Source organism: Prunus avium, chromosome 1 (assembly GCF_965620075.1).
Source record: "Prunus avium chromosome 1, drPruAviu1.hap1.1, whole genome shotgun sequence".
Lineage (NCBI taxonomy): Eukaryota > Viridiplantae > Streptophyta > Magnoliopsida > Rosales > Rosaceae > Prunus > Prunus avium.
The window spans coordinates 17,210,660-17,225,786 of NC_142284.1; the positions used below are offsets into that span (position 1 = coordinate 17,210,660).

The window sequence follows — 15,127 nt, forward strand, 5'->3', positions numbered from 1 at the left end:
ATGCTCAAAGCCAAACACTTCCATGGGCATGTGAATTGTCAGAGCCTCGTTAGTAGGCAACAACTTGGTCTGGACATGTTGGCATAAGGCTAACAGAGGAGGTGGCATGTCTAGCTTTGAGAGATCCTGTTACAAGAAAGAAATAAATAAATATAAGTTAGTTGGGGTGTGAACTAAAATAAACGACTCTAACTAAACCCAAAAAACAGACATGGTATATAATATAAACGACGGTTTCTAGTACATACTGACGGAGGAAATGTTATAGACGTCAGTAAATACATAACCGTTTTTGTGTAAACTTTATAACGTCACTACACTAAAGAAAGGTCGTCTAATTAAAATGCAGTTAATGCTATCATGAAATAGACGACAGTTTATAACAGAATTAGACGACGGCAAAAAAGACAGTCGTTATTTTTAATGCCCAATAATTTGCAAAACAAGTAAAAGCGTCGTGGTATTTAACTCAACACGACAGTTCATGGAAGAAATAGACGTATTATTGTTTTCCAACGTCGATAAATATATACAGTCGTTGTTTGAAATGTTAACGTCGGATATTTAAAAGAGCGACGTCTATTTAAAATTTAAAAGGCAGAAAACGAAAATATCAGAGATTTTACCATGTCATCTTGCTGTTTTCCAGCAGTATCAGCATCGGGCTTTGGATCTTCTACCCCCAAAGCTAGGGGTCTGATATTAGTGGCCCCAGAGCAGCTTGCCTTATCAGACATTGGATTTTTTGGGCTTTGATCTTGAGGGGGTAAAGGAATTGGAGAAATTGGGGTTTTGATCATGTTGGGATCAAAATTAGGAACTAGTTGACGGAATTGTGCAAACAAAACCTCCCTCTCTGCTCTGACTGCTTCCATTATACATTCCCTTGACCTCGCCTCAATCCTCAAGGTCTCTTCTCTGACTGCCTCCATCACACTTTCCTTCAATTTGTCACCAAATTTCACTCTCTGCTGTTTCGACAAATTGAAGAATTGAGTTGGGGAAATGCCAGCACCAACTCCTCTGACTCTCCCACCATGCTCGGGGGTTCCCAAAGCAAGAGTCAGGATATCATTGCTCCCGGAGACAGTCAGAGTGCCTTCGGAGACTTGCTTTTGCAAATCATCCTAAAAGAGAGAAAGAGAGATTGTTAGAAACTGAGCGGAGTGTAAAATAGATAAATAAACCGACGTAATATATCATTTACAACAACGGTTTTCTTAAATAACTGACGTAGTATTAATTTAACACGTCGGTATTTAAATACCGTCGTTGTTTATAATTTACAACGTCGGGAGAAAAAAAACCCGTCGTATATTCAAAATCAAACAGATTAAAACATAAATCAAAGATCGTCGTAGTATTTAAAGTAAGACGACGGACTATTGAACAAACAGATGTAGGACTTAATTTCATACGGTTGCATAAAAGTACTGTCGTTGTATAAATATTCTAACGTCTAGATGAGATAAAACTGTCGTAAATTTTAATGAAGAAGTGAAAAAACTCGATTGAAATATGCATTCTTGTCCAGAAATTGTGCACCACAAATTTCAGTGAAATAGACATAGAGAGGGAGAGTGTGTGCGTGAGTAAACTGATAGGCTTTTTAGTACCTGCGCAAACAGGGTTAAAACTCCTATAAAACTTGCAAGAATGACAAGGTTGTTGCAGTATAAATGATTCTCGCTAGGTCGTTCTCCGCAAGGATTATTAAATAACTCGTTGCAAACCAAATCCTACTTAATTATTGTAAAAGAGAAAATTGAGATGTTTGATTTGAAAACCTTAAATTAAAACGAATTTAACTAATAAAAATAAGGCAATGTGCAAAATTAAAGCTAAGAGCAAGAGAAACAGTTGTGTTTTTAGAAATCAAATTAAGAAAGCACTAGGGATCCGCCGTCACCTTAACAATTCTATATAGTTCTCCCAATTACTTATGACCTATACATGCATATTTCGAAGGTTAGGTATTCCTAATATATGCCTACTTGGACCCCCAATATAGAGCGTATATCACGCATGCAATCCGTCTGTGGTATTCAGATCAAATGTAAACATACATGACTCATTAAGTTCTGTGAAACCTTTTCAAAAACCATGCAACCCTTAAGACGTGGTATTCATCCTAAGTGAACTTGCACATATTAATCACAAGAAGCCTTCGTCAATTTCGGGGACCGACCTCCGACCAAAATTGCATCAAATTACTTTCCTAAACATCCTAATGGTGATCAAGCATCAAGACACTTAGATAGTTTAACCCAGTGATGAATAATTCGAAAACCTGCATGCATATAATCATAAGCAAATTGGACAGAAACTACATATTCTTGCTAAGGCTCGTGGCCTCACCCTAGCAAAAGAGAGTTAGTTACACATTTTCATAATAAAAATCATCAAGTTCTTCATTAAAATAACAAAGATCGAAAACACCTTGAAGTAGAAGTTCTTCAAAAACCCTAGCAAAAGTCACGTTCAAAAGCCAAAAGAGAAGGAGATAAAAATTCTGTGAAATAGAACTTAAATACTCCCACAAACAAGCTGCCCACCACCAGCTTTTCTATCCCCACAAGGAAACTAAATAAAATAAAATAATGACATGACATAAAATCCAAATTGGACTAGGAGAATCTGTCCGTAATCTGCCCAGCCACGTTTTGGGCTCAAATCTCCTCCAAATCCTGCCCAATATAGCTTGTTTTAAAGATAAAAACGTTCTGAACATTTCTCCAGAAGGCCACGAATCCATCAGAGGTCATCTCGGGCTCCAAAAACGCCATAAAATCCCAAAACGTCACTTTCCAGCACTGCACACTGCTCCTTTATTTTATCGCCAGAAAATAACCGCTTGGTAGAAAAGTCTGAAATTTTGATACGATCAAGCCAAGTGACTCACGAACGTCCTCCAACTGGAATTACTCCAAAATTCGTCCATTTGATTATGTTTTGCTCCAGAGAAATTCGAAAATCCTATATTGGAAATATAATTCAAAGTATCAAAATTCTTCCAAAATATCAACCAAAATATACTAAGAATGAGGCTAAATATATAATATAAAATATGCCCATCAAAATATCCCCAAACTTAGCTTTTTGCTTGTCCTCAAGCAAAACAAGACTCAAAGAAAAATAAAAACTTAACAAACTAGACACAAGGCTAAAACTTAAACAAGACAAAATTTCCACCTTCAAGTTGCAATCCATAGCAAATTTTAAAACCTAGATCATCTTTTCAATAGATCCAACTAATCCCACCACAGAGTCTAAGCTATTTAGAATCAATTAGAAAAGAATTCACAAACTTCCTTCGGTGTAAAGTGAACCATCATAGTTAAGGAGACTCGACTAAAACCCTTACCTCTCATCCCTTTTATTCATACTTCACACACTTACTTCACACATATATACATATATATATATATATATATATATATATATATATATTTTGGTTTCTCTCTCTCTCTCTCTTTTTTTTGTTTTTTTTGTTTTTTGTAACAGTGGTGGTCGTGCAATGTCGGATCACTTAAGCTTTCGTTCCAACCCATGTAGCGAGCTTTAGGTCAATGACTCCCAAACCACTAGGGCTTTAGGGCATTAGGTGTAGAACACCCCTAAGGACTTATTAACTCAAGCTGAAAAGGCTACGAAACCAACTAACCACCCTGCCTCATGCCAAAACTCTACCGTTTGACTCGAGAATCACTGTTGATTAGGCAGGACTGGCCCGGTTACTAGGCAAAGCCTCGGGTGAGACAATTATTACTTTATAACACATACTAACTTTATTTTATATAGAACAAAAATTAAAACACACTTAGACAAAAAGTAAGTATTTCAATCTCACTCCCCACAAACCATGTTGGTGTGATGTGCAAATTTCAAAGTGTAATTCATGAATTAGTGTCTAAGCAACAATAAATAGAAAAGACTCTAATGTGGGATTGATCTTCACCATGTCCATTTGTTCTAACGTTTAAAATAATCTATGGATATTAACTTAAAAACGAAAATTTTAAACAAGACTAAAAAAAAAAAAAAAAAAATCTAAAATTTACTTTCCCACCCCCAAACTTAAATAACACATTGTCCTCAAGGTGTGGAAAATAAAAGAAAGAAATTAATAAAAATAAAATAGAAAAATAGAATGCTAGCACAAAGAAAAGAAAAAAAACGGAGAGAAACAAAATAGAAAGAAAGGAGAAGAACACACCCGGATGCCAATGAAATGTTGCACAGCAGCCCACTTGTTGGATGAATTGACCATTAACATGGGTGGCTTGAGTATTTTCCTTGGCATTGGATAAACAAAAAGTAGAATCCAATGGACTCTTGACTAGAGCCAGCCAACGGCTCTCTTTGCTTTTGCGTGTCAGAACCCACGTGGGTGATGTGCATCGCATGAGTCATTGACCCTCCCACGCCTTAGTCATTTCGCTCATACTCCATTTAATTTTTTTTTTTTTAATTCCAAAACTCAAAACAGTCCCTCTCTCTGTCTCTGACCTCTGCCAAAAAGAAAGCTCTCACTGGTTCACCAAATACTGACTGTGGCAAAGATGGGTGGAAGCTGTAACATCGTGGAGATCTCCACATTTGAAACAATACCCAGGTCTGCACGTAGCTCTTTTATTTATTTATTTATTTATTAATTTCTTTCTTTTATTTTCCACACCTTGAGGACAATGTGTTATTTAAGTTTGGTGGTGGGAAAGTAAATTTTAGATTTTTAATTTTTTTTTGAGTCTTTTAAAATTTTCGTTTTTAAGTTAATATTCATAGATTATTTTAAATGTTAGAACAAATGGACATGGTGAAGATCAATCCCACATTAGAGTCTTTTCTATTTATTGTTGCTTAGACACTAATTTATAATTTCGAATTCCGTAAACTTGCTGCTGGGTGCATGATTCCAGTATAGGAATAGCTGCCTTTAATGTTCATGTAGACTTGCTACTGGGTGCATGATTCCAGTGTAGGATTGCTGCTGGGTGCATGATTCCAGTATAGGATTATCTGCTAGTATGTTTGTTGCTGATGGTTGTGTCCTGCATTGAACCAAATATGTGTTAGGAGTAGAAAGAAATTAAAAACAACTAGATAAAGAAAAACAAAATAAAAGAAGGAAAGAGTTTAGAAACATTGGGTTGCCTCCCAATAAGCGCTTTATTTTAAGTCTGTAGCTAGACGTCGCAGAAGCCTGGTGGTCAGATCACTGGTTCCTTCAGAGTCAGTGACTCGCGTGCAATATCAAAGGGTGACTCCAAATATGGTTTCAGCCTGTGACCGTTCACTTTGAATGTGTTGCCATTAATTTCACTTGTAATATCAACCGCCCCATGAGGATAAACCTTAGTAACCAAATAGGGGCCATTCCAACAAGACTTTAACTTCCCTGGAAATAACTTCAACCTTGAACTGAATAACAAAACTTTTTGCCCTGGATGAAAATTCTTTCTGAGAATCTGATTGTCATGAAATGCCTTGGTTTTTTCTTTGTAAATGCGCGAACTCTCATAAGCATCATTACGAATTTCCTCAAGCTCATTAATCTGCAATTTACGTTTTTCTCCAGCACAATCATAAGAAAAATTCAACTCTTTAATAGCCCAAAACGCCTTATGCTCTAGCTCCATAGGTAAATGACAAGCCTTACCATAAACCAGCCGAAATGGGGACATCCCAATTGGGCCTTTAAATGCTGTTCTGTACGCCCAGAGAGCATCACTCAATTTCAAACTCCAGTCTCTTCGAGTAGAGCTAACTGTTTTTTCAAGAATTCGCTTGATTTCTCTATTTGAAACTTCAACCTGTCCTGATGTTTGTGGATGATAAGGAGTAGCAACACGATGGGTGATCTCATACTTATCCAACAACGTAGCAAACGATCTATTAACAAAGTGCTTACCCCCATCACTTTGAATGACACGCGGTGTTCCAAATCGTGGAAAAATTACCCCTTGGAGGAATTTCAGAACAACTGATCCTTGATTGGTTGGTGCTGCAATTGCCTCGACCCATTTAGAAACATATTCAACAGCCACCAAGATATACTGATTGCCATGGGACATTGGGAATGGTCCCATGAAATCAATACCCCAAACATCAAACAATTCAACAACTAATATACTTTGTTGTGGCATTTCATTTCTTTTGGACTGATTACCCACCCTTTGACAACGATCACAAGATCTACACCAACTATTAGCATCCTTGAAGAGAGTAGGCCAAAACAATCCACTTTGCAAAATTTTAGCTGCTGTCCGTTTAGGGCCAAAATGTCCCCTACAAGCATACTGATGTGCAAACTTTAAAACAATTTCTTGCTCTTCTTCTGGAATACACCTGTGAATAACTTGGTCTGAACAATATTTGTATAAATATGGTTCATCCCAAAATTAATATTTTGCATCTGCCAAAAATTTCTTTTCCTGCTGGAAAGTAAAATCTGGATGAAGTACCCCTCTAGCCAAATAATTAACTAAATCAGAAAACAATGGTGAAATGATATGGGCAGCAAATAGCTGTTCATCTGGGAAATTTTCATTCAAAGGCAGCAAGTCTTCTTCTGCAGAAATTGGCACAATAAACCTGGACAAATAATCAGCCACAACATTTTCACTACCCTTCTTATATCTGATTTCTAAGTCAAACTCTTGCAGTAAAAGAATCCAACGAATTAATCGAGGCTTAGCATCTTTCTTCGACAACAAATACTTCAAAGTTGCATGATCTGTGTAAACAATCACCTTAGCCCCAACTAAGTAAGAACTAAATTTTTCTAATGCAAAAACAACTGCCAACAATTCCTTCTCTGTGGTCGCATAGTTCAGCTGTGCATCATTGAGAGTCCGACTAGCATAATGAATGACTTGGGGAAGCTTATCTTTCCGCTGTCCAAGAACCGCTCCTACTGCGTAATCTGAAGCATCACACATCAATTCGAAAGGTAAACTCCAATTAGGTGCTGCAATAATGGGTGCTGTAGTGAGGAGTGTCTTTAACTTGTTGAAAGCCTCCAAACAAGCATCATCAAAAACAAAAGGAGCATCCTTAGCCAATAAAGTACACAATGGTCGGCTAATCTTGGAGAAATCCTTGATAAACCGTCTGTAAAACCCAACATGACCAAGAAAAGATCGAACACTTTTAACAGTTGTCGGTGGTGGCAGCTTTGCAATTACATGAATTTTGGCCTTATCAACCTCAATACCCCTGTTAGAAATCAAGTGGCCTAGGACAATCCCCTGCTTAACCATGAAATGACACTTTTCCCAATTTAAAACAAGGTTTGTCTTAATGCATCTGTCAAGAACTAGGGATAAATTGTTCAAACATTCATCAAAAGAATCCCCAAAAACAGAAAAGTCATCCATAAACACTTCAACTACCTGTTCAACCAATCCAGAAAATATGCTCATCATGCATCGTTGAAACATTGCAGGAGCATTGCACAAACCAAAGGGCATTCTTCGATATGCGAAAGTCCCAAAAGGACATGTAAATGTTGTCTTCTCTTGATCCTCAGGTGCAACTAGAATCTGGTTGTACCTTGAATACCCATCCAAGAAACAATAGAACGCACGACCAGCCAACCTTTCCAACATTTGATCAGTGAAAGGCAACGAAAAATGATCCTTTCTATTACCCGCATAGATCTTTCTGTAATCAACACACATACGCCACCCAGTAGTCAAACGTGTAGGCACAAGTTCATTATTATCATTCTTCACAACTATAATTCCAGAACGCTTGGGCACCACTTGAGTTGGACTAACCCACGTACTATCTGAAATTGGGTAGAACATCCCAGCATCTAGAAGCTTCATAACTTCAGTACGAACAACTTTTTTCATAATTGGATTCAAACGACGTTGAGCATCAATGGTGGGCTTTACCCCATCTTCCATCAGAATTCTTAAAATACGCAGCAATTTTTCTTCTTCTATTGATGATAAGTCAGCAGCTATAATAACTGGCAGCGAAGAATTTGCACCCAGATAAGCGTATTTCAAGTGTCCTGGCAATACTTTTAAATCCAGTTTAGGTGGTTGTACTTTAGAGGGCTGCAACGGTTTTTTCGGCTCCCCTAAACTCTCAAAAACGTGCCTCCAACGGGGGTGTAGAAAAGGAACACTTTCCAAAGCAGAAACATACTCAAAAACCTCTTCATCTTCAGTGTTTTTATTCTCCAACCCATGCAACACCTTTAACAATGGATCTGATGTCAAACGGGGCATAATTTCAGCATGCATTAAGCTGTCTAACATGTCAACACGCATACAATCTTGCACATCATATGGCCTTTTGGTTGCTTCAAATAAACTGAAAACAACGGACTGATCTTGCACTCTAAGTGTAAGTGTTCCAGCCTCAACATCAATTAAGGTTCGAGCAGTAGCCATGAACGGAAGCCCCAAAATAATCGGTGTTTGCATATCTTCATCCATATCCAAGACCACAAAATCTGCAGGAAGGTAGAGATTATCCACTTTAATAATGAGGTCTTCAATAATTCCCCTAGGGTAAGCAACTGAACGGTCCGCCAGTTGTAGAATAACTGATGTAGGCTTGATTTCTCCTTGTCCTAGTCTCTGAAAAATAGAAAAAGGCATTAAATTAATACTGGCACCCAAATCAATTAAAGCACGTTTAAAATTAGAATTTCCAATTGTGCATGAAATTGTAAAACTCCCTGGGTCTTGTTTCTTTGGAAGCAGTTTGTGTAGTAAAACTGCGCTGCACTGTTCTGTAAGAATAACTTTTTCAAAATCCACGAGCTTCTTTTTCTTTGTGCAAACATCCTTTAAAAACTTGGCGTAAGATGGAATGTTCATAATTGCATCAATCAATGGGAGATTGATCTGAACTTTGGCCAACGTCTTCATAAAATCTGTCAATTATTGATCTTTAACTTTGGGCTTCAACCTTTCGGGATAAGGCATTGGAGGCACATAAACACGTTCTGCAGTTTCTGCAGCAATTTTTTCACTGTTTTCAGATCTGCCCATAGACTCTGTAGAATCTGTAACACTATCAGATTCTGCAAAATTTCCTGAATCTGTTTGTGGCTGTGATGCTACCCGCGAATTTCCAGCACAAATTTCACCTCTATTGTCATAACTTTACCCGAACGTAGAACTCGAACTGCCATACAATATGCGCCTCCCCTTGGATTCTGTTCAGTTTGGCTAGGAAATGTACCTGGTGCTCTTTCTGAAACTTGGAATGCAATCTGCCCTATTTGTTTTTCTATGTTTTTCACTGTTGCCTGCAGATTTTGGAATTCTTGACTGGTGGCATTTGCTAATTTTTCAATTGCAACCTCCCAAGCAGCCTTAGGTGCAGCAGGTTGTTGTACCTGTTGTTGAAATTGTGGCCTTGCAGGCTGATCTCTGTCCCACTTAAAATTAGGATGATCTCTCCAAACGGGGTTGTAAACATTTGAATACGGGTCATATCTTGGACGTTGAAAATTATTAAATGCATTAACTTGTTCTGCTGCAAATTCCGGAGAAGCATCTTTATGTGGACAGCTCAAAAAATCATGGGTTGTCAAATTACAAATGCTGCAGGCAACTGGTAAAGGTTGCTGTACAGCAACCTGTGAACATGGAATTCTTTGTAATAACATGTCAAATTTTGCATCAAATCGTTCAAGCTTTTTCTCCATTTTTTCAATTTGTGCCGACATATATGGAGAACCATTAGATATCTCAAAAACAGACCTAGATTGTGGCTGCTCAACTGCCCATTGCTGTGTATCTGCTGCCATTTTTTCAAATAATAAACAAGCCTCTTGTGCATTTTTATCCTTGTGCGAACCTCCACATGAAGCGTTGACAAGAGTTTTTGTTGTCATATTTAACCCTCTGAAAAATATATGCACTTGATCTGTACTGCTAATACCAGAATGTGGACATAGAAAAATTCAACTCTTTAAACTGTTCCCACGCCTCATGAAACTCTTCATTTGGTTTTTGGGCAAAAGATAGAATTTGAGTTCTCATGTCGAGAGTCTTTGAGGCTGGATAATACTTGTTTAAGAATTTTTCACTGAGTTGGTTCCAAGTGCTAATGCTTCCAGATGGAAGTGTGAGGAGCCATCTCCTTGCTTGATCTTTCAATGTGTAAGGAAATAAACTTAGCTTAATAGATTCAGCTGAGAATCCTTTCACCAAAATATTCTTGCATCCCATTAAAAATTCTGCAATGTGCATGTTAGGATCATCGGTTGATAACCCATGAAATGTAGGTAGAATACTCAACATGTGATGCTTGATTTCGAATGTAGACCCTTCCTCCACTGCTGGATATGTAATGCAACCTGGTATGTTAGTGGCATGAGCTGTTAAAGAATTACCCAAAGGATCACCAGCCTCTGGAATAACAAAAGCCATTGTTTCTTTACTGTGCAGGTCCTCAGAATATAAAGACTGCAGAAAAGCCCCTTGCAGTGAAGGAACCCACAACAAATTTTGCTCCCTAGGTCTCCTCCATAAAGATTGCTCAAGTTCTGGATCAAACGGAAACAATTGCTGAACTGCTGAACGTGTGCTGACCATGCACAGATTGTAATCTGCACTGCCCTACTGTGATATGTAAAAATAAAATAAAAATGAAAATTAGTTTTTTTATTATTTTTTTAATTTTTGGTATGTATGTACAGCAATAATTAATGCAGAATCTGATTAGAACGAATTATTTTAAAGAATCCCCGGCAACGGCGCCAAATTCTTGATAGGCTTTTTAGTACCTACGCAAACAGGGTTAAAACTCCTATAAAACTCGCAAGAATGACAAGGTTGTTGCAGTATAAATGTTTCTCGCAAGGTTGTTCTCCGCAGGGATTATTAAATAACTCGTTGCAAACCAAATCCTACTTAATTATTGTAAAAGAGAAAATTGAGATGTTTGATTTGAAAACCTTAAATTAAAACGAATTGAACTAATAAAAATAAGGCAATATGCAAAATTAAAGCTAAGAGCAAGAGAAACAGTTGTGTTTTTAGAAATCAAATTAAGAAAGCACTAGGGATCCGCCGTCACCTTAACAATTCTATATAGTTCTCCCAATTACTTATGACCTATACATGCATATTTCGAAGGTTAGGTATTCCTAATATATGCCTACTTGGACCCCCAATATAGAGCGTATATCACGCATGCAATCCGTCTGTGGTATTCAGATCAAATGTAAACATACATGACTCATTAAGTTCTGTGAAACCTTTTCAAAAACCCTGCAACCCTTAAGACGTGGTATTCATCCTAAGTGAACTTGCACATATTAATCACAAGAAGCCTTCGTCAATTTCAGGGACCGACCTCCGACCAAAATTGCATCAAATTACTTTCCTAAACATCCTAATGGTGATCAAGCATCAAGACACTTAGATAGTTTAACCCAGTGATGAATAATTCGAAAACCTGCATGCATATAATCATAAGCAAATTGGACAGAAACTACATATTCTTGCTAAGGCTCGTGGCCTCACCCTAGCAAAAGAGAGTTAGTTACACATGTTCATAATAAAAATCATCAAGTTCTTCATTAAAATAACAAAGATCGAAAACACCTTGAAGTAGAAGTTCTTCAAAAACCCTAGCAAAAGTCACGTTCAAAAGCCAAAAGAGAAGGATATAAAAATTCTGTGAAATAGAACTTAAATACTCCCACAAACAAGCTGCCCACCACCAGCTTTTCTATCCCCACAAGGAAACTAAATAAAATAAAATAATGACATGACATAAAATCCAAATTGGACTAGGAGAATCTGTCCGTAATCTGCCCAGCCACGTTTTGGGCTCAAATCTCCTCCCAATCCTACCCAATATAGCTTGTTTTAAAGATAAAAACGTTCTGAACACTTCTCTGGAAGGCCACGAATCCATCAGAGGTCATCTCGGGCTCCAAAAATGCCATAAAAGCCCAAAACGTCACTTTCCAGCACTGCACACTGCTCCTTTATTTTATCGCCAGAAAATAACCGTTTGGTAGAAAAGTCTGAAAGTTTGATACGATCAAGCCAAGTGACTCACGAACGTCCTCCAACTAGAATTACTCCAAAATTCGTCCATTTGATTATGTTTTGCTCCAGAGAAATTCGTAAGTCCTATATTGGAAATATAATTCAAAGTATCAAAATTCTTCCAAAATATCAACCAAAATATACTAAGAATGGGGCTAAATATATAATATAAAATATGCCCATCATAAACTTAAAACAAAACGGCCGTCTCCGTATTTTAAGCCGTCGTATTAATTCTATCTAGACGTCTGATTTATTCAAAAACCGACGTTCTATTCATTTTTAAACGGCGGTAAATAAAAACCGTCGTGGTGTTTATTTTATAGCATCGATTATTTAAACATGCGACGTCTATACCAAAATAAAACACTATGTTTTTCAAAATTAGAACAGAGTTAGTGAGACTTACGATTATTTTTGCCTTCTCTGCAACCTTTGGATTAGGGATGTTTCCTGTTTTATCTTCTCTTGCCTTCTTCCATAGAAGAGCTCGATCGATTTCTTCACTGGGCATGGTTTCTTCCAATTTCTCCCTCCTATGTTTCTGCTCAGAATGCACAGCCTCAAAATCTGGGGATAACCTTGAAGCTACAAAGGCATCCCATTGCGATTTCTCTATGAACTTATAAAGCTGAGGGGGTTCTTTTAACTTCTCCTTGTCATGTGCGAATGGAAGGATATATTGCCTAGTTACGTTATACTTGAAATCCTTCCATTTTTTGGCGGCAGACGACATGACCATCTTCTTGCACCCATCCCCAATAACATAGGCCATTTGAACAGCTTCCCAAATCTGCTCCTTCACGTCCTTGGGCAATTGAGCCCATTTCTTGTCCACAAGAGGGACTCTGGTGCGTGCCAAAACACCAACATAAGACTGCATCTCAATAGTAGCCTTGCCATGTGGTCTACCACTTTTATTGAACTAAACCACAGGCTTAATCTTCTGAATTTTCCTCTTCATAGCACGGCTCATTGTGTTGATATCGCGGGTGGATTTTGGCTCCTCAAAAAATGTGGTTATGCTGGGGTCTTTATCGGAAGTAGAAGAAAATCTCAACCTCTTCGAGGATTTGCTTTGAACTGATTTGCCTTCATCCATTTCAGCCTTTGAAATTGATTTGGCTTCATCCCTTTGAGCCTTTGAAATTGATTTGGCTTCAATTAGTTGAGCCTTTGAAACTGATTTGGCTTCATCCCTTTGAGCCTCTGACACTTGAGCTTCCTTGTTTTGAGATTTCGAAACCATTTTTAATTAATATGCAAGGAAAACAACGTCGGTTATTAAAAAAGAACGACGTAATAATAAAGAAACGACGTCCGAAAAAATACAGCCGTGATATTTAATTTAGGACGACGGTTGTAAAACAACACCGTCGTTGTAAATACAACACCATGACGGTAACATGAAAACAACGATGTCCTATTAAACAGTCTCTCAGACCACGTATGGAAATAAGACGACGGTTTTATCTTGTTCATGACGTAAATGTTTATACACCACGTCGGTTATTCAGCCTAAGAACCGACATGGTTTAAAATTTACAACGTCAAACACAAAATACAACTGTCATCTTACTGAGATGGGATACAAGAAAAACGGCAGTTCTTCTCCCACCAGACGACGGTTTTATCTTGTTTCCGACATATTAATTGTCACACCATGATGGTTATTAACCACCGTCGTGCAGTTTGCATTAGGTCGGATTTAACGACCGTCGTGGTGTGTCGATTCTATCGTTGCAAACAAGATAGAACTGTCGTCTTTTGACGTCGTGAGAGTGATAGACTAATGAATTTAATCAAAACCAGTGAAAGATTTCCTCAATTTGACAAAATCTTGTTTCTAGACAACGACGGCTTTCAAATGAAATGTAAAAAAAGGGAAGAGATTGAGAAAAAACCTTTGGTGTGCAAAGAAAGTTTCCTTCCGACGTAAGAATGGTGATTTGGAGACGAAGACGAAGACGATGACGAGATTCAGACGATGATGCTGCTTTTGGGAAATGAGAGGGAAACTGAGATATTTTATCGGTGAGAGAGAACGTAGAACATTAGGTTAGGTGACGAAAAGTTTATATATTTTCCCAGAGTTCAATACAACGACATTTTTATTAAAAACCGCCCTAGTATTTAGTTATAACGACAGTAAATAAGTCGGAACCGACGTGGTTATCACTACAGCCAAACAACTTTTGGAATTCCGACGTGGTTACGACACCGCTAGTTTATCTAAACTGACGTTGCCCTTCAAAATTCAACGACTATTTATTTTAAGAAACCGACGTGGTTACTTTGGGTTCTGAAAATGACGTCGTTCTCTTTTTAATACATGACAAAAGTTTACTTTGCAGAAGTGAAAACGACGACGTTGATTAGTGAAATATGACGTCGCTATTTGTAATAGAACCGACGTGGATATTTACGATAATTTGTTTAAATATGATTTTTTCACGCGTTTTTTAACTCTCAGTTTTCAATTAGGGTTCCAACTTCTTCTTGCCCTTGGCTCTGTCTCATCAACTTCTAAAAAATTGTCTTTCTGAAAGCAAATGTTTTTAGTTGTGTTTTCTGCTTTATTTCACTCACAAGACCAAGCATGGGGAATTTCTTTGTATAAATTGTCTTTGGTTTGCAGAATGATTCCTCACAAGACCAAGCATGGTGCAGCCGCACTTGCCCATTTGAAGGCATACGAGGGTGTTCCACCTCCTTATGATAAGATAAAGAGGATGGTCATTCCTGATGCTCTCAAGTGAGCTTTTCACACTTTGTTGATTTTGATTATTTGAAATTATTAGTTTTCGTGAACTATTTGTTGGGCAAGCTTTCATTTGATCAGTAGAGATTTGCCTTTTAAATATTGCTCCTATTAAATATTGATCTGTGGCTGTGCAGGAGCTTGAGAACAAGAGGAAGGAGAGGGCCCAACTTGCATATGAGAGGAAGAAACAGTTGAACAAGCTGAGGGTGAAGGCAGAAAAGAAACCACGATGTATTTGCCTTTTAAATATTGATCAGTAGAGATTTGCCTTTTAAGATGAAAATGTTTTTGAGGATTGAGAATTAAATTTTGTTTTGTGTTAAGAAAG

At 37.7% G+C, this 15,127-nt stretch overlaps 1 protein-coding gene and 1 non-coding gene across 2 annotated transcripts; one reads left to right on the forward strand and one right to left on the reverse strand.

The window, feature by feature from the left end:
- Window positions 1-5,160: 5,160 nt before the first annotated feature.
- Window positions 5,161-6,146, reverse strand: LOC148297442 (uncharacterized). The gene has a single exon (XM_088246437.1). The coding sequence runs from the start codon at window positions 6,144-6,146 to the stop codon at window positions 5,211-5,213; it is 936 nt and encodes a 311-aa protein (XP_088102563.1). The 3' UTR covers window positions 5,161-5,210.
- Window positions 6,147-9,910: 3,764 nt separating this feature from the next.
- Window positions 9,911-10,016, forward strand: LOC148297443 (small nucleolar RNA R71). The gene has a single exon (XR_015833300.1). It is a non-coding gene; the product is annotated as a small nucleolar RNA R71 (small nucleolar RNA).
- The last annotated feature ends 5,111 nt before the right edge of the window (window positions 10,017-15,127 follow it).